Source organism: Microcebus murinus, chromosome 19 (assembly GCF_040939455.1).
Source record: "Microcebus murinus isolate Inina chromosome 19, M.murinus_Inina_mat1.0, whole genome shotgun sequence".
NCBI classification, from domain to species: domain Eukaryota; kingdom Metazoa; phylum Chordata; class Mammalia; order Primates; family Cheirogaleidae; genus Microcebus; species Microcebus murinus.
Genome location: NC_134122.1, coordinates 30,167,164 through 30,180,912, shown reverse-complemented (window position 1 = coordinate 30,180,912; position 13,749 = coordinate 30,167,164). Strand labels below are relative to the sequence as shown.

Here is a 13,749-nt window from a genome sequence, read left to right as displayed (position 1 = left end):
CATGGCGACATCATCATAGCTAAAAGATGGAAACCACCCAAATATCTGTTGGCTGATGGCTCAAAAGTGTGGTCTGTCCACACAGTGGAATGTTACTCCGGCATTAAGGAGAACGAAGCACTGACAGAAGCTACAGTATGGACACACCTTGAACACGTGCTCAGTAAAAAGCCGGACACAAAATGTTCCATTGTGTGATTCCTTTCTACGAAATGCCCCCCCCCATTATAGGCAAACCCATGGAGACAGTATAGTTGCTGAGGGGGTGCAAGGGATGGGGAGTGACTAAAGGGTGCAGGGTTTCCTTTTGGAGGGATGGAAAGGTTCAATTAGTGGTGATGTTTGCACAACGATGTACTAGAATCCTCTAAGCTGTGAATTTTATGGTCTGTGAGTTATATCTCAAAAGTCCACGTAGTGCTAGTGTGCGTGGAGGGCTGGTCGGCTCTCAGGCTCTGCAGTCCTTCCTCCGAGTCCAGGTTCCTCCTTTGTACAAGGGAGCAGGCTGTGAGCAGGGACGATGTGGCCTTGTGAGGGCAGGGCCAGCAGGGCTGGAGCCAGGAAGGTGGGGCTGCCCTGGGTGGGGAGGGAAGGCCAGGGGGAGGCTCCTGGCACCTGGGGGGCAAGAATCTCAGGCATGTGGCCCTGAGCCCATGTTTCCAGAGGCTGGGCGTCCTCCCCAGGGATGGGAGGCTGAGAGGACCCCAATCCCAATGTTAGACCCTGGAGTGGCCTGGTGGGCATCTGAGGGTCCAGTGGCTGCTGGCTCTCAGCCCTGGCCCTGGTGGTGGAGCCAGGCACGGGCCTGCCCCACACCAGAGCCCACCCAGCTCCCTCCCTGTGACTAGCTGGACTGGACTGCAGGGAGGGTGGGGAGAGCTTTACAGGTCTTTCCAGCTGGCAGCCTGACTAACCAGCTCATCCAGGCTGGGGGTGGGGTGCAGCCCTAGGCACAGACCAGCCTCTGACCTCAGGGATACAGGCTGGTGGCATGGGGCTCCTCCCGAGGCAGCCTGTCCTGGGGCTGGTGCTCCTCCTCGTCCTCCTCGTGGTGCTGAGCTGTCTTGGGCCCAGCCAGGGCCTAGGTGAGTGGGGTCCAGGATGGATGTGCCTGGCCAGACCCAAGGGGCTGGGGCACCTGCTGGAGTGGGCCGTCTGCGACAGGGGGAGGCAGTCCCAGGGGCAGCAGCCGGCCTCTCATACCTGTCTCCAAGGCCCCCACCGCTCACCCTTGTGCCCTGTGCCCACAGAGCTGATCCCCTACACACCGCAGATAACAGCCTGGGACCTGGAAGGGAAGGTCACGGCCACCACCTTCTCCCTGGAGCAGCCTCGCTGTGTTCTTGATGGACATGCCAGTGCCGGAGACACTGTCTGGCTGGTGGTGGCCCTCAGCAATGGTAAGGGGCTGCTCTAGGGCCCAGTGAGTATGGGGGATGTGGGGCGCGGTGGCCCTAGAGTCTCTCACTAGCACCTGTAGTTGTTAGGTCTGCTGGGTGGGTGTGGATTGGGCTCCAACCCGATGGGACTCTTAGAGGGTGACCAAGTCTGATTTGTGTCCGGACTGTGTCTGGGGGGTCCCGAAAGAGCCGGTGATAGGGGGGTCAGGGCTGGAGGGTGGTGAACACAGGCAGCCAGTCGGCATGACAAGGCCCATCTCCCTGCTACATACCCATCTATCTGCTCCTCTGTCCCGCAGCCTCCAGGGCCTTCCAGAACCCGCAGACCCTGGCTGAGATCCCGGCCTCCCCACAGCTGCCGACTGACGGCTACTACATGACGCTGCCCCTGTCCCTGGACCAGCTGCCCTGTGAGGACCCCACGGGGGGCAGTGGAGGTGCCCCTCTGCTGCGGGTGGGCAATGACCATGGCTGCCACCAGCCGCTCTACTGCAACGCCCCCCTTCCCAGCCCTGGACCTTACCGGTGGGTCAGTGGGGCCCAAGGCCCAGGAGGTGGGGGCGGGTACCAGGAGAGATGGTAACTTAGTCAAGGTGGGAGGGGACTTAAAGCTGCAGTCAGGAAATGGCCTGGGGGCTGGGTGCAGACCCAGTCCAGGGGATGTGAGAGAGAGAGCAGGAGAGATGGCTCCCACCACCTTTTACAGATGGAGAAACTGAGTCACAGAGTGCCAAGTGGCCTGTCAAGGTTGGGGTGGAGCCGAGAGGGGAAAGCAGGTGTCTCCCCAGTGTCCAGATCACAACTGTCTGGCCACAGGAGGAGGCCAGGTGTCCTCAGGGGTCAGGGCCTAGGGGGAGCAGGAATGCAGGGTGGGTGTGGCTGGAAACTCAGAGCCCCTGCCCCTCTCTGCCCTCTCACCCACCCTCCTCGTCCCTCTCCCTCCTGTGCTACACCCTGGCTCTGTTCCAGCCCCGCCCTACCCTGTCCTTGGCAGCCACCAGCACCAGTGCCAGCCTGCTGTGTCCCTCACTGTGCTCACACCTCCCAGGGCTCCTGCCTCCCACGTTCTTGGTGCTGGGACCCTGCCTCTCAGTGACTGAGCACAGCCTCCCTCCCTGTCCCCTACTCCCCACTGGCCCTTTGCCATGTCCTTCCCCATGGGGGGGGGCTCACTCTCCTGTGGTCTCAAAAACCCCTCTTGGCCAGTGCTGCTTGTCTGGGAGACCTGGGGCCCCTCCTCGCCATGTGACCTGCAGGGCTACCTCACCCTGCTCATTGTATACGTGACGTTTAGTAAAGGGCCACTAAACCAGCATGCCCAGCCCAGATTGAGTGTCTGAGGAGGGACTGCCCTGGTGGACTGGGGCTTCTGGTGCAGGTCATCTGGCTGGAAGGGTCTCCGAGGGTTTCAGAGCAGGGCTGGCAGGTCATTCCCTGGGGCCTGGCCACAGGGGGTTGCCTGCCTGGGGCAGTTGAGTGTCTGACCCTCACCCCGCCTCCCCAACTGCCTCCTGCCTCCAGCGTGAAGTTCCTCCTGATGGACACCAGGGGCTCACCCAAGGCCCAGACCAGGTGGTCGGAGGACATCACTCTCCACCAAGGTATCACTGCGGGGAGGGGCGCCCTGGCTTCCATGGGCCGTGGACTCACCTGCCTCTCCGGCCGGAAACCCTCTGCACAACTGTCATGGGCCAGCCCCATCGCCAGGGGCACCAGCTCTGCCCATCCCCAGTGCTCGCCAACCCTTGGGTGTCCTGTTGTGAAACATGGGGGGCCAAGCCTGTGCCAGCCCCTGCTGGCTGGGAGGAGAAGGGCATGGAAGCCAGAGTCCAGGCTGGCAGGGAAGACAGCGGGTTCTGGAGGTTTCTCTGAGCAGAGCCCAAAAGGTGAGCATGAGTCACCAGGCTGAGGAAACTGCATGTACCTAGTGTCGGGTGTCCAATGTGGGGGTTGCCTGGGAGACAGACCTGGGCTGTGGGGTGGGGCTCTTGTCATCTGAAGGCCTTGACTATTGGCCTCCAGGGAGCCGGGCAGTGCCCCACTCAGTCCTGAGGCCTGCAGCACCCTGCCTGCCACGTGCTGGCAGCGGGTGGGTGAGCACATGGTGGGAACAGCCTAGAAGGTGAGACCAGCCAGGCTGGCAGAGCACAGATGCTATCCTGTTCTGAGACAGACAGATGAGTGGGTTCAGGGGCCTGTCTGGGGACACGAATTGGCCAGACCTTGAGGTATGAGTGTGGGGGGGGAGGGCAGGAGGTGACAGCCAGCCTTGGGGTCCAGGGACAGTCTCCCAGCAGCCACTGTGTGTGCAGGGAAGGCCCCAGGTTCCATCGACACGTGGCCAGGGCGGCGAAGTGGCGGCATGATCGTCATCACCTCCGTCCTCTCTTCTCTGGCTGGCCTCCTGCTCTTGGCCTTCCTGGCAGCCTCCACCGTGCGCTTGTGAGTGGTGACGCCCCCAGAACCCCTGGCCAACACAGAGCCCCTTCCCTCTCCCAGGCCCCAGCCTGGAAGCCCTCCACTCACACTGCCATATGAGCTGAGCAGTGCCCTTCCCAGGGACTGTGTATCTCTCCCCTCCAGGGTCAGTGAGGTGGTCCCACAGCGCCCCCTGAGAGCAGGTTCAGGGAGGAGTGGCCTCGATCCAGCCTGTCCCTCCGTGTGTCCTTGGCCAGGGCCCTTCCCTCCTGGGCCTTGTCTTCTCCCCATGGCCCTCTGGCGAGTTAGTGACCTGACACCAGCGTAATTAGGGTGGCCACGTGGAGGAGGCAGGCCTCCAGCTGGTGCTAGAAGGGAGGAAGGTGGGATCAGAGGCTGCAGATGAGGGAGCTGGGAAGGGGAGCAGGCCCTGACCTGGCAGCTGCCCCACCTGGCAGGGACACACACCTCTTCTTCCTCTCCCTGTCTAGCTCCAGCCTGTGGTGGCCCGAGGAGGCCCCCGAGCAGCTGCGGATCGGTTCCTTCATGGGGAAGCGCTACATGACGCACCACATCCCGCCCAGCGAGGCCGCTACCCTGCCCGTGGGCTGCGAGCCTGCCCTGGACCCCCTGCCCAGCCTTAGCCCCTAGCCTGGCCCATGAGGCTGGGGTGGTGGCAGCAGGCGGGGAGCCAGTGCACAGCCTCATTCCCTGCCCTGCGCCCATGTCCCCCAGCCGTGTGCCTCTTCCCCCAGCATAGCCTTGTCCTGCCTGGGGCCGCCCCAATCCCCCTTAGCAGCCTGGCTTCTGGCTTGGCCGTTTCTATCCCTCTCCAGCACCTGTAAGGTTGCATGTGGGACAGTTTGGGGGAGGGCTGTCCCCACCTCTGCTCTGCCTGACCTCCTGCGAACAAGGCTGGAGCAGTGGATAGAAGCTTCCAGACCCCAGGAGGAGGCTTGTGGAGGACCTTACTCTGTCCCATGCAGGGGGCTGGGCTTATCATGGGACATATGAGGCCTGAGCCACCTTCTGTCCCTGTGTCCCCATCAGTGGCTGAGGCTGAGTGAGTGAGGACTTCAGAGGCACCTCCTCTGTCCTGGGCATAGCCCCTTATGAGGGGGACCCACCTGCCAGAAGCTCAGACAGTGCAGATGCACGTTACGACTGTCTGCTACTGATTCTGGCCACCACTTCTAACCCCCTTATGTACACGGATGGCTCATGCACTTATCCACTCCACAAGCATTTACTGAGCACCTGCTGTATGCCACACAGTGTTAGCCATGGGGCTTCAAGCATAGCTAGTCCTGACCTTGGGTGGCTCACCACTCTGGACCTCAGATGACCGCATGTCCAGATATGACCTGTTACTGTTGTTGGGGGGCTGTCGCACCCTGGACTGTCACCTCAATGTGCTCGTGCTCGCTGGGACCCACGAGCCCCTGTCACCGAGGCCCTGTCACCGGAAAGGACACATTCCAGAACCCCAAGCTCCATCTGTTCACAGGGCTGGTGGTTCCCATCATCGCCACACGGAGGCGCCAGAGCACCGCAGTTAGGCCGTCGCACGGCCCGAGCGCATGCGCGCTCCTATTCCTGGCCCCTCCCACCCCGGGCTACTTGAAGTCTGGAGCTGGCGCCGCTGCGCAAGGTCTGCAGAAGTCAGGACTCCAGGCCGCCTTCTGCCGAGCCAGAGGCGTGAGTCATGCTCCCGCCTGAAAGCCAACTATGTGCCGTCCAATCCATACAGCCACAGCGATTCTCTAGATGGAGAAACTGAGGCTCGGTGACTTGCCTGCCGCACTCTGTCGCCTGCCACTGGACTCCGTGTCCCCCTGGGCCGCCCTCCCAGGTCCTCTGGTCTGACCACACTGCCAGCATGCAGGCCCTGCCTGCGGGGAGCACCCGATGGTGGCCTTTGGGCTGCAGCCCTCTTTGGAGGTGAATAAAGGTGGTCTGGCTCCTTCACTGTGCCCGGAGTGGTGCCCGCACTAGGACAGGGGCGTTGCTCCCGGGAGCGCAGCCACCCCGCTCGGCCTCTGCCCCCAGCTCTGGGGCTACCCTGAGCCTGTCTCTTGATTGGTGTCCCTGCCTACTTTGGGGTGTCGCCATCTCCTAACTGCCCCAGAGAGACCCATTCACATGTCTTGGGGCCAGGAAGCCCACTACCAACACAGTATATGTGGATTCATCAGTGCTCCCTCCCAGGCAAGCACTTTACCTTCAAGCCCTTAAACCCCTCCTCCCTGGAGGTCTCTCCCTGATCCTGCCTGTGCCTCTCCCAGCCAAAATACGCCTTGCAGGAGTAGACAGAAGCAGTTTCAGTCATATACTCTGGGGACATCCTGACATGGGAGCCAGCCCTTTGGGCAGCCACTTTTAAATTCCATTATGGAGCCCAGGTCCCTTTCTGCCTCTTGGAATTGGGAGAGGGTTAAATCCTCACCCCCATAAGCTACCCCAGCGGAGTCATCTCATGCTGTCTTGTCCACACCCTAGACACCCAGCTAGGGGCCTGGCCAGGGAGGGGTATGGCAGGGAGGAGGAGGGGCCCCTGGTGTTTGCTGAATGCAGATGTAAATGAATGTTTCCAGAGCCCAGGATCAGCTAGGAGCAGGCATTGCTACAGACTTTTTCGTGACCTAGGTCCCTCCTGTACTTGCTCTTAGTGCCAGAATCCATGCTGCTCCCAGGTACAGCCCCAGTGGCTCCTCCTGTGGCTGTCACTCCATTTGGCACAGCCTCCTGACCTCATTGGGGAGCTGCTTTCATCCCCTGGGGATGCCTGGGGCCTGACCTTGGAAACTGCCTCCAAATAGACATGGCAACACTATGGGGTCAAGACTAAATCATAGCCCAGGGGCCATGGGGGCCTAGGGGAGGCTTCTGGTCCCAACTGAGGGTCATGGGGGCTTCCTAGGGGTGATTTCCAAGCTAAGTCTGGAAGGGCAAGTGGAAGTCAGTCAGCAGAGGAGGAAAGAAGGAGACAGGAGAGGGAGCTCCTCAGAGAGACCACGTGTGTTACCATATCCACAAAGGGGTTCTGGTCTAGGTCTGTTTGCTCACCACACAGAAAATCAATTACTGAGACAGTGGGGATTGCCAAGGAAGAAAGGGAAATTAGTATGGTTGATGTCAGCCAGGAGACAAAAGAACTGCCTCAAATCTGTCTTTTCAACCTGGGCAAGAGTTTTTATAATGGGTTAAGGAAGGCAGCTACATGCTTTGGGCAGGTTGTGTTGAAATCAAGGTGTGCAGGAGTCTGATCCAGAAGTCACAAGTTAGTGATGAATGGCGAGTCTCAGCACTGTTAGCTGTGAAGAATCCATTTCTGGATTCCAAAAGCCATTTCTAGAAAACACAAGGTAAACAGATCAGCTAAACAGAAAGATTATAACATTTTGGTCATCCAGCCCTACTGGCCTGGGAATCCCAAACACAAGAAAGCTACAGGGAGAACATAGATGCCTGGGAGGGGGAGGGGGCACTTTGTGTTTGTTCATGGATCTGATTACAGCTGCCCCCTTCTTTTTATTCCTTCCTCAATCTTGAGGAATCAGAGCGTTGATCAATCTGTCTGCTTCCTGCTGAGATGGGGCGCAGTTGGGGTATGAGAAATGAAAATGCTGAGCCTGCTGTTGAAAGTACAAGTCCTAAGTTGATGGTTAGATGTCTCCAACATCATCATAGTGCTTTCGTCTATTGTTTTATAGCAACATTTTAACTCACATTGGATTGATATATTTGCTACCAGGTAAATTAGAAAAATAATTAGTAAAGGGAGAGAACAAATTTTAGGATCCCAGAAAGAACAGAGCAAAGTTCTTAAGGAATCTGAGTGAACAGTCTGAGAATTCTCAGATTCTGAGAACCAAACTTCCAGCCCTACTCTATCCTTTCCTGGGTGTTGCATCCAAGAAGCCTGCAGTCTGATTTTAGCAGTATGTGCTTTTACTTCTGCTGAAGTATTTATATACCTGTAGCATGAGGAATTACCTATAACACAAACACCCCTTGTTCTGCTAAGATATAAGCAAGAGCTATGCAATTATCAAGAACCACTCAGTCTAAATGTCTAATGATTTTTTTTTTTTTTTTTTTTTTTTGGAGATAGAGTCTTGCTCTGTTGCCCGGGCTAGAGTGCCATGGTGTCAGCCTAGCTCACAGCAACCTCAAACTCCTGGGCTCAAGCAATCCTTCTGCCTCAGCTTCTCAAGTAGCTGGGATTACAGGCATGCCCCACCATGCCAGGCTAATTTTTTCTGTATATTTTTAGTTGTCCAACTAATTTCTTTCTATTTTTAGGAGAGACGGGGTCTTGTTCTTGTTCAGGCTGGTCTTGAACTCTTGACCTTGAGCAATCCTCCGCCTCGGCCTCCCAGAGTGCTAGGATTACAGGCGTGAGCCACTATGCCCCGCCTAGTCTAATGATTTTTGCTGGGCAGCTATCATAGCTACAGTTTCATTAGCAATTGTCATCAAGGTTATGGATAGGTTGTTGATCAGCCACCACCCACCATGGCAGTAAGGTAAACCCAAAGAAATATCCATCCCCATCTAGGATCCTTCCCAGGAGATACTGGCCTAGTGTTCCCCAGATGGACTCTCCATCCAAAATTCCCCTAGTAGCCCATGAAAACAATTTTATAGAAGGGGCCCAGTTGGTATCTGAGTCATCATGTACAGAGAAAGGAGCAGTAGAATAGCTTAATAAACATTGGCCATCATCTCCCTTTTTAATGCATGTGCATTTAAGGCTCTCCAAGGCTCTCCTTGTTGACATACAAAAACATATCCCTTCAGGACACAAGTTATAAAGTCACATGGCTGATAAGCTTGCAGAGCTATTTCTTCTAACCAAGGGTCTAGGGTGGCCAAGTCACAGACCTCTAGGGGTGATCTGTCCCAGGAGCCTAACATTTTGGCTATAGGGCATGTTATCCAGATCCCTATTAGGGAAATATACTTGTTTCCCATCAGTCTGATTCCGAGGGTTTGTAGGGACCAGATGTCCCCATCAGGAGGCTAAGAAGAAATGAGGGGGCTTTTGAGTCCCAGTCGTTGACCACGTGAGTCTTACTCAGCATTCAATTATTTTTTTATTTCAGACGTGTTCAAAGGTACATTTGGGGACATCAGAAAAAGTTAAACACCAATTGAGTGAGGGGATCATGATGGTGTAGGACTGACTGGGATTTTAGGTAGTGTATCCAGCATGTGGGTAGATTAGCAGAAAAAGCAAGGGTCTGAGAGATTTAAACTAATGAACTGTTCTTCCAAGCAAAGGAGGACATCTGCCCCAGTGGGGCCATGCGAGGTGGAAAGAGACCCAAACAGATCACTTGTACACTTTAGGTTGTCCCTATGGGCAGGATTCTTCTGTGTCCAGCTCCATAAATCAGAAGGGGTGGATGGGCTGGAAGCCCACATCAATCCTCCCAGTTGTGCATTTTCATTCAGTCCTCCTAGAGGACCCTGTCTTGGAGGAAATCTCCCTGCTGGGAGGGAGGGAGGAGCCGGCCAAACTGTGTACCCCAACAGTGCACAAGGGAGAGACTATGTCGTGATGCCTCCCAGGACTGTCCTCAGAAAAAGGAGAGTTAAGAAGAGATGGTGGAGGAGCCAACAGGGTGAAATAGGGGTCCCCGCTCACAGGAGAGATAAGAAAGGGATTCCTGGGCTGAGGGCGGTGGCTCATGCCTATAATCCTAGCACTCTGGGAGGCCGAGGCAGGCAGATCCTTTGAGCTCAGGAGTTCGAGATCAGCCTGAGCAAGAGTGAGACCCCCGTCTCTACTAAAAATAGAAAGAAATTAGCTGGCCACCTAAAAATATATAGAAAAAATTAGCCGGGCATGGTGGCGCATGCCTGTAGCCCCAGCTACTCGGGAGGCTGAGGAGAATCACTTGAGCCCAGGAGTTTGAGGTTGCTGTGAGCTAGGCCGATGCCATAGCACTCTAACCTGGGCAACAGAGTGAGACTCTATCTCAAAAAGAAAAAAAGAAGAAAAAAAAAGAGAGGGATTCCCGGAAGGAGTGGTGTGCTTGGGGCTGGAGCCGGGTAGCAGCCTCTTCAGATTAAGAATGCTCCTCCAGGCCGGGCGCGGTGGCTCACGCCTGTAATCCTAGCTCTCTGGGAGGCCGAGGCGGGCGGATCCTTTGAGTTCAGGAGTTCGAAACCAACCTGAGCAAGAGCGAGACCCCGTCTCTACTATAAATAGAAACAAATTAATTGGCCAACTAATATATATACAAAAAAATTAGCCGGGCGTGGTGGTGCATGCCTGTAGTCCCAGCTACTCGGGAGGCTGAGGCAGAAGGATCGCTTGAGCCCAGGAGTTTGAGGTTGCTGTGAGCTAGGCTGACGCCACGGCACTCACTCTAGCCTGGGCAACAAAGTGAGACTCTGTCTCAAAAAAAAAAAAAAGAATGCTCCTCCAGAGTCTTGCTTTGTTGCCCAGGCTAGAGTGAGTGCAGTGGCGTCAGCCTAGCTCGCAGCAACCTCAAACTCCTGGGCTCAAGTGATCCTGCTGCCTCTGCCTCCCGAGTAGCTGGGACTACAGGCATGCGCCACCATGCCCAGCTAATTTTTTCTATATATATTAGTTGGCCAATTAATTTCTTTCTATTTATAGTAGAGACAGTGTCTTGCTCTTGCTCATGCTGGTTTCGAACTCCTGACCTTGAGCAAGCCACCTGCCTCGGCCTTCCAGAGTGCTAGGATTACAGGCGTGAGCCACCACGCCTCTCCAACCTTTTTGAAGTCTTCTGTCCTCTGTGCTATTAATAGAATAGAATCTCACATTGAATCTGGCCTGCTTGTTTGGATAAAGAAGCATAAAAGACTGTACGTAAGGGACTTTGTCGCATTTCCCAGCACGGTGACAGAATAAATATCAGCGGAGAACAATGTTATAGTTTAGTGATCCATTATGGGACTAAGTTTCCCCAGACCCAAGAGAGTATTGTGGCCAGACAGCATTACAGAAAAATACCATTTTCTTTTTCTTCATGAGCTACTAACTATTCAGCCCAAAAGGCTACCCTCAGGGATTGAATTCTGTTTTGGCACGGCCACACACACAACCACTCACACAACCATTCGACACCCACAAAAAGGCAAACAAGTGGGCCGCAGTTCCAACACATGCGCCTGGGGTGGGCTAGATGGAAATGGTCAGAGCGGTTCCCACTCTTTCAACCAATTGGGCTTTTCCAACCCCAAATTCAACAGGAATCACCTTGGAGTCCCCCAGATTGAGAGAGGTGTTGTGTAGTGCCCCCAAATGGCACTGGCCCACCGGGACGCAGATGCCAAGACCCTGGAATTCATGCTTCCAAGGCAGTCAGGGACCTGCTGGAAGCTAACCATGGCCGGCCACTAAGCCACAAGCAACCAACCCCATGTGGGCCACCAAGATTGGTTACCAAACCCACAAGGGGGTTCTGGCCTAGGGCAGGTTGCTCACCACACAGCCAATTACTGAGGCAACGAGGATTGCCAAGATTGGAAGGGAATTTATTACAGATGACGCCAGCCAGAAGATGGGAGAATGCCTCAAATCCATCTCTCTGACCAACTGAGCATAGGGATGTCTTTTCTTTTCTTTGTTTCTTTCTTTTTTGAGACAGAGTCTCATTCTGTCATCCTGGCTAGAGTGCAGTGGTGCCATCATAGCTCACTGCAACCTCAAACTCCTGGGCTCAAGTGATCCTCCTGCCTCAGCTTCCCGAGTAGCTGGGATTACAGGCACGTGCCACTATGCCCGGCTAATTTTTACTATTTTTAGTAGAGACAGGGTCTTGCTCTTGCTCAGGCTGGTCTCAAAGTCCTGGCCTCGAGCAATCCTCCTACCTTGGCCTCCCAGAGTACTAAGATTACAGGTGTGAGCCACCGCGCCCAGCCTAGAGGGTAAGGGTTTTTATAATGGGTTCAGGAAGGCAGCTCCTTGCTTTAGGGCAGGTTGTGTTGAAATCAAGGTGCTCAGGAGTCTAATTCAGAAGTCACAAGTTAGTGATGAATGGCGACTCTCAACATTGTTACCTGTGGAGAATTTGCCAATTCTTGGAAATAACTCAAAAGGTAAAAAGGTTAGCTAAACAGAAAGATTGTAATGTTCTGATCAACAGCCCCTACTGGCCTGGGAATTACAAACATAGGAAAGCTACAAGGAGAACATATATAGGCGGGGGCCACTTTGTGTTTGTTCATGGATCTGATTACAACTCTCCCTTCTTTGTCCATTCCTCAATCTTGGGGAATCAGAGCGTTGATCTATCTGGCTGCTTCCCGCTGAGATGGGGTGCAGTTGGGGTGCAAGGAGTGAATATGCTGAGCTTGCTGTTGAAAGTACGAGTCCTAAGTCAATGGATAGATGTCTCCAACATCAGTACTTGAGTGCTTTGGGTGGCACGATGGGTGACCAGGGGACTGGGAGGAACCAGGCCTGGACCAGGGCAGACAACAGGGGTGGGAGAGGAAGGGGTGGGTTCCAGAAATATCTGGGAGGTGGCCGTGGGGTTGGGAGATGAGGCTTCTGCTGCAGGCCTGGGTGGAAATGTGAAATCCAGGCCCTCCATGCTATGCAAGTGGGCGTGCCACCTCACTTGCTTTATAGCAGCTCCCCAGGAAAAGGGGTTCTGGGGACATCACCTTAACAGCAGGTGTGTTCCACAGAACGTTAACAAATTGTTAATATTCTGTGAAGCCTACCCTGGGTCAGCCGGAGTCACCTCGAGAGGTGCCTGGCTGTGGCTTCTGCCCTAGGCTGTGCTGGCTACCACGCCAAGGTGTCACAGAATCCACAGTCACCGCCCTGCACGGCCATGGGCACACTGGGCCCATGCCATGGTGTTCTGCCCCACAGCCACACTCAAGAGAGTCATCAGCCAGCCCCCAGCCCCACATGGGCCGGCTCGTGACAGTCCTGAGAAGAGCTCGTGGGTAGAATCACTGTGTGAAGAATCTTTTATTAAAAGGTGTTTTAAAATTTCCCCAGGACTGTAAATGGGGACGTGCCACGAAATCCATTGGCCTGCAACATAATGGCTCTGCGGTTAAAAACAAGTTCATTGTTAAAAGGGAAAAGCAGCACTGTTGTGGGGTGATGACTTGCGGATGATTCATCAGGGCAGAAATCGACGGAATCAGGTTGGCAGCAGGTGGAAACAGGCAGCTGGCAACGCCCGTCCTTTGCTCTCACTTCTGCATTCACTTCCGCTCCCCGGTGTCTCTGACCACTGTTTCTCCCCACCGTCCACGCAGCCCCAAGCTGATGGCCTTGGTCTCTCGCTGGGATGGCAGCAGCTGCCTCTCACTGGGTCCCCCCTTCTGTTCCTGACTCTCATCCTGAGGGACCAGGTTATAAACCTGACCGAGTCACACCTCTGCTCACAACTCGCAGGGCTTTCGTGCTGCAAGAACAGAATCTAGATCCTTCCATGATCTACCCATTGCTCTTCTGTATTCCAGCCACACAGACTGTTGTTTACCCCTCCTGCCACAGGGTCTTTGCACTTGCTCTGTCCTCTATGCTGAGGAGAGCTCAGCCCTCCTCACTGTCCATATGGGGTCACAGGTAGAGCACAGAGTGGGTGTCTCCAGCTCCTGGCCACCCTGCCAGGTGGCGAACACCAACAGCCCAGCCAGTGGCCTCCCTGGAGCCCTTCTCATCCCTGCCCGCAGGGTCCTGGGAAGCTGCCCGGCCTGTGGTTGAGGGCGGGTGGCACCACCTTCTCGGGAGGAGCTGGCAGGAAACAGGAGCCGAGGGCCACACCTGACTACTCCCTCTGCGCATGCGACTGTGCCCTCCCCTGCAGCACCCACTACTGGCAGGATGGCAGGCCTGGAGCCCCCGCCCCGAGACCCCATGGGAGCAGCAGAAGGCTCAGATCCTGTCCCTGTCCTTAGAGAGCACCCTGCTCATGGGGAG

General features: G+C 55.3%; 1 protein-coding gene across 1 annotated transcript; it reads left to right on the top strand.

Annotated features, from left to right (window-relative positions):
* Positions 1-921: 921 nt before the first annotated feature.
* UPK3B (uroplakin 3B) lies at positions 922-5,786 on the top strand. Its single transcript, XM_012759073.3, has 6 exons — positions 922-1,085; positions 1,251-1,400; positions 1,700-1,925; positions 2,922-3,001; positions 3,713-3,842; positions 4,310-5,786. The coding sequence occupies exons 1-6, from the start codon at positions 992-994 to the stop codon at positions 4,467-4,469; spliced, it is 840 nt and encodes a 279-aa protein (XP_012614527.1). The 5' UTR covers positions 922-991; the 3' UTR covers positions 4,470-5,786.
* The last annotated feature ends 7,963 nt before the right edge of the window (positions 5,787-13,749 follow it).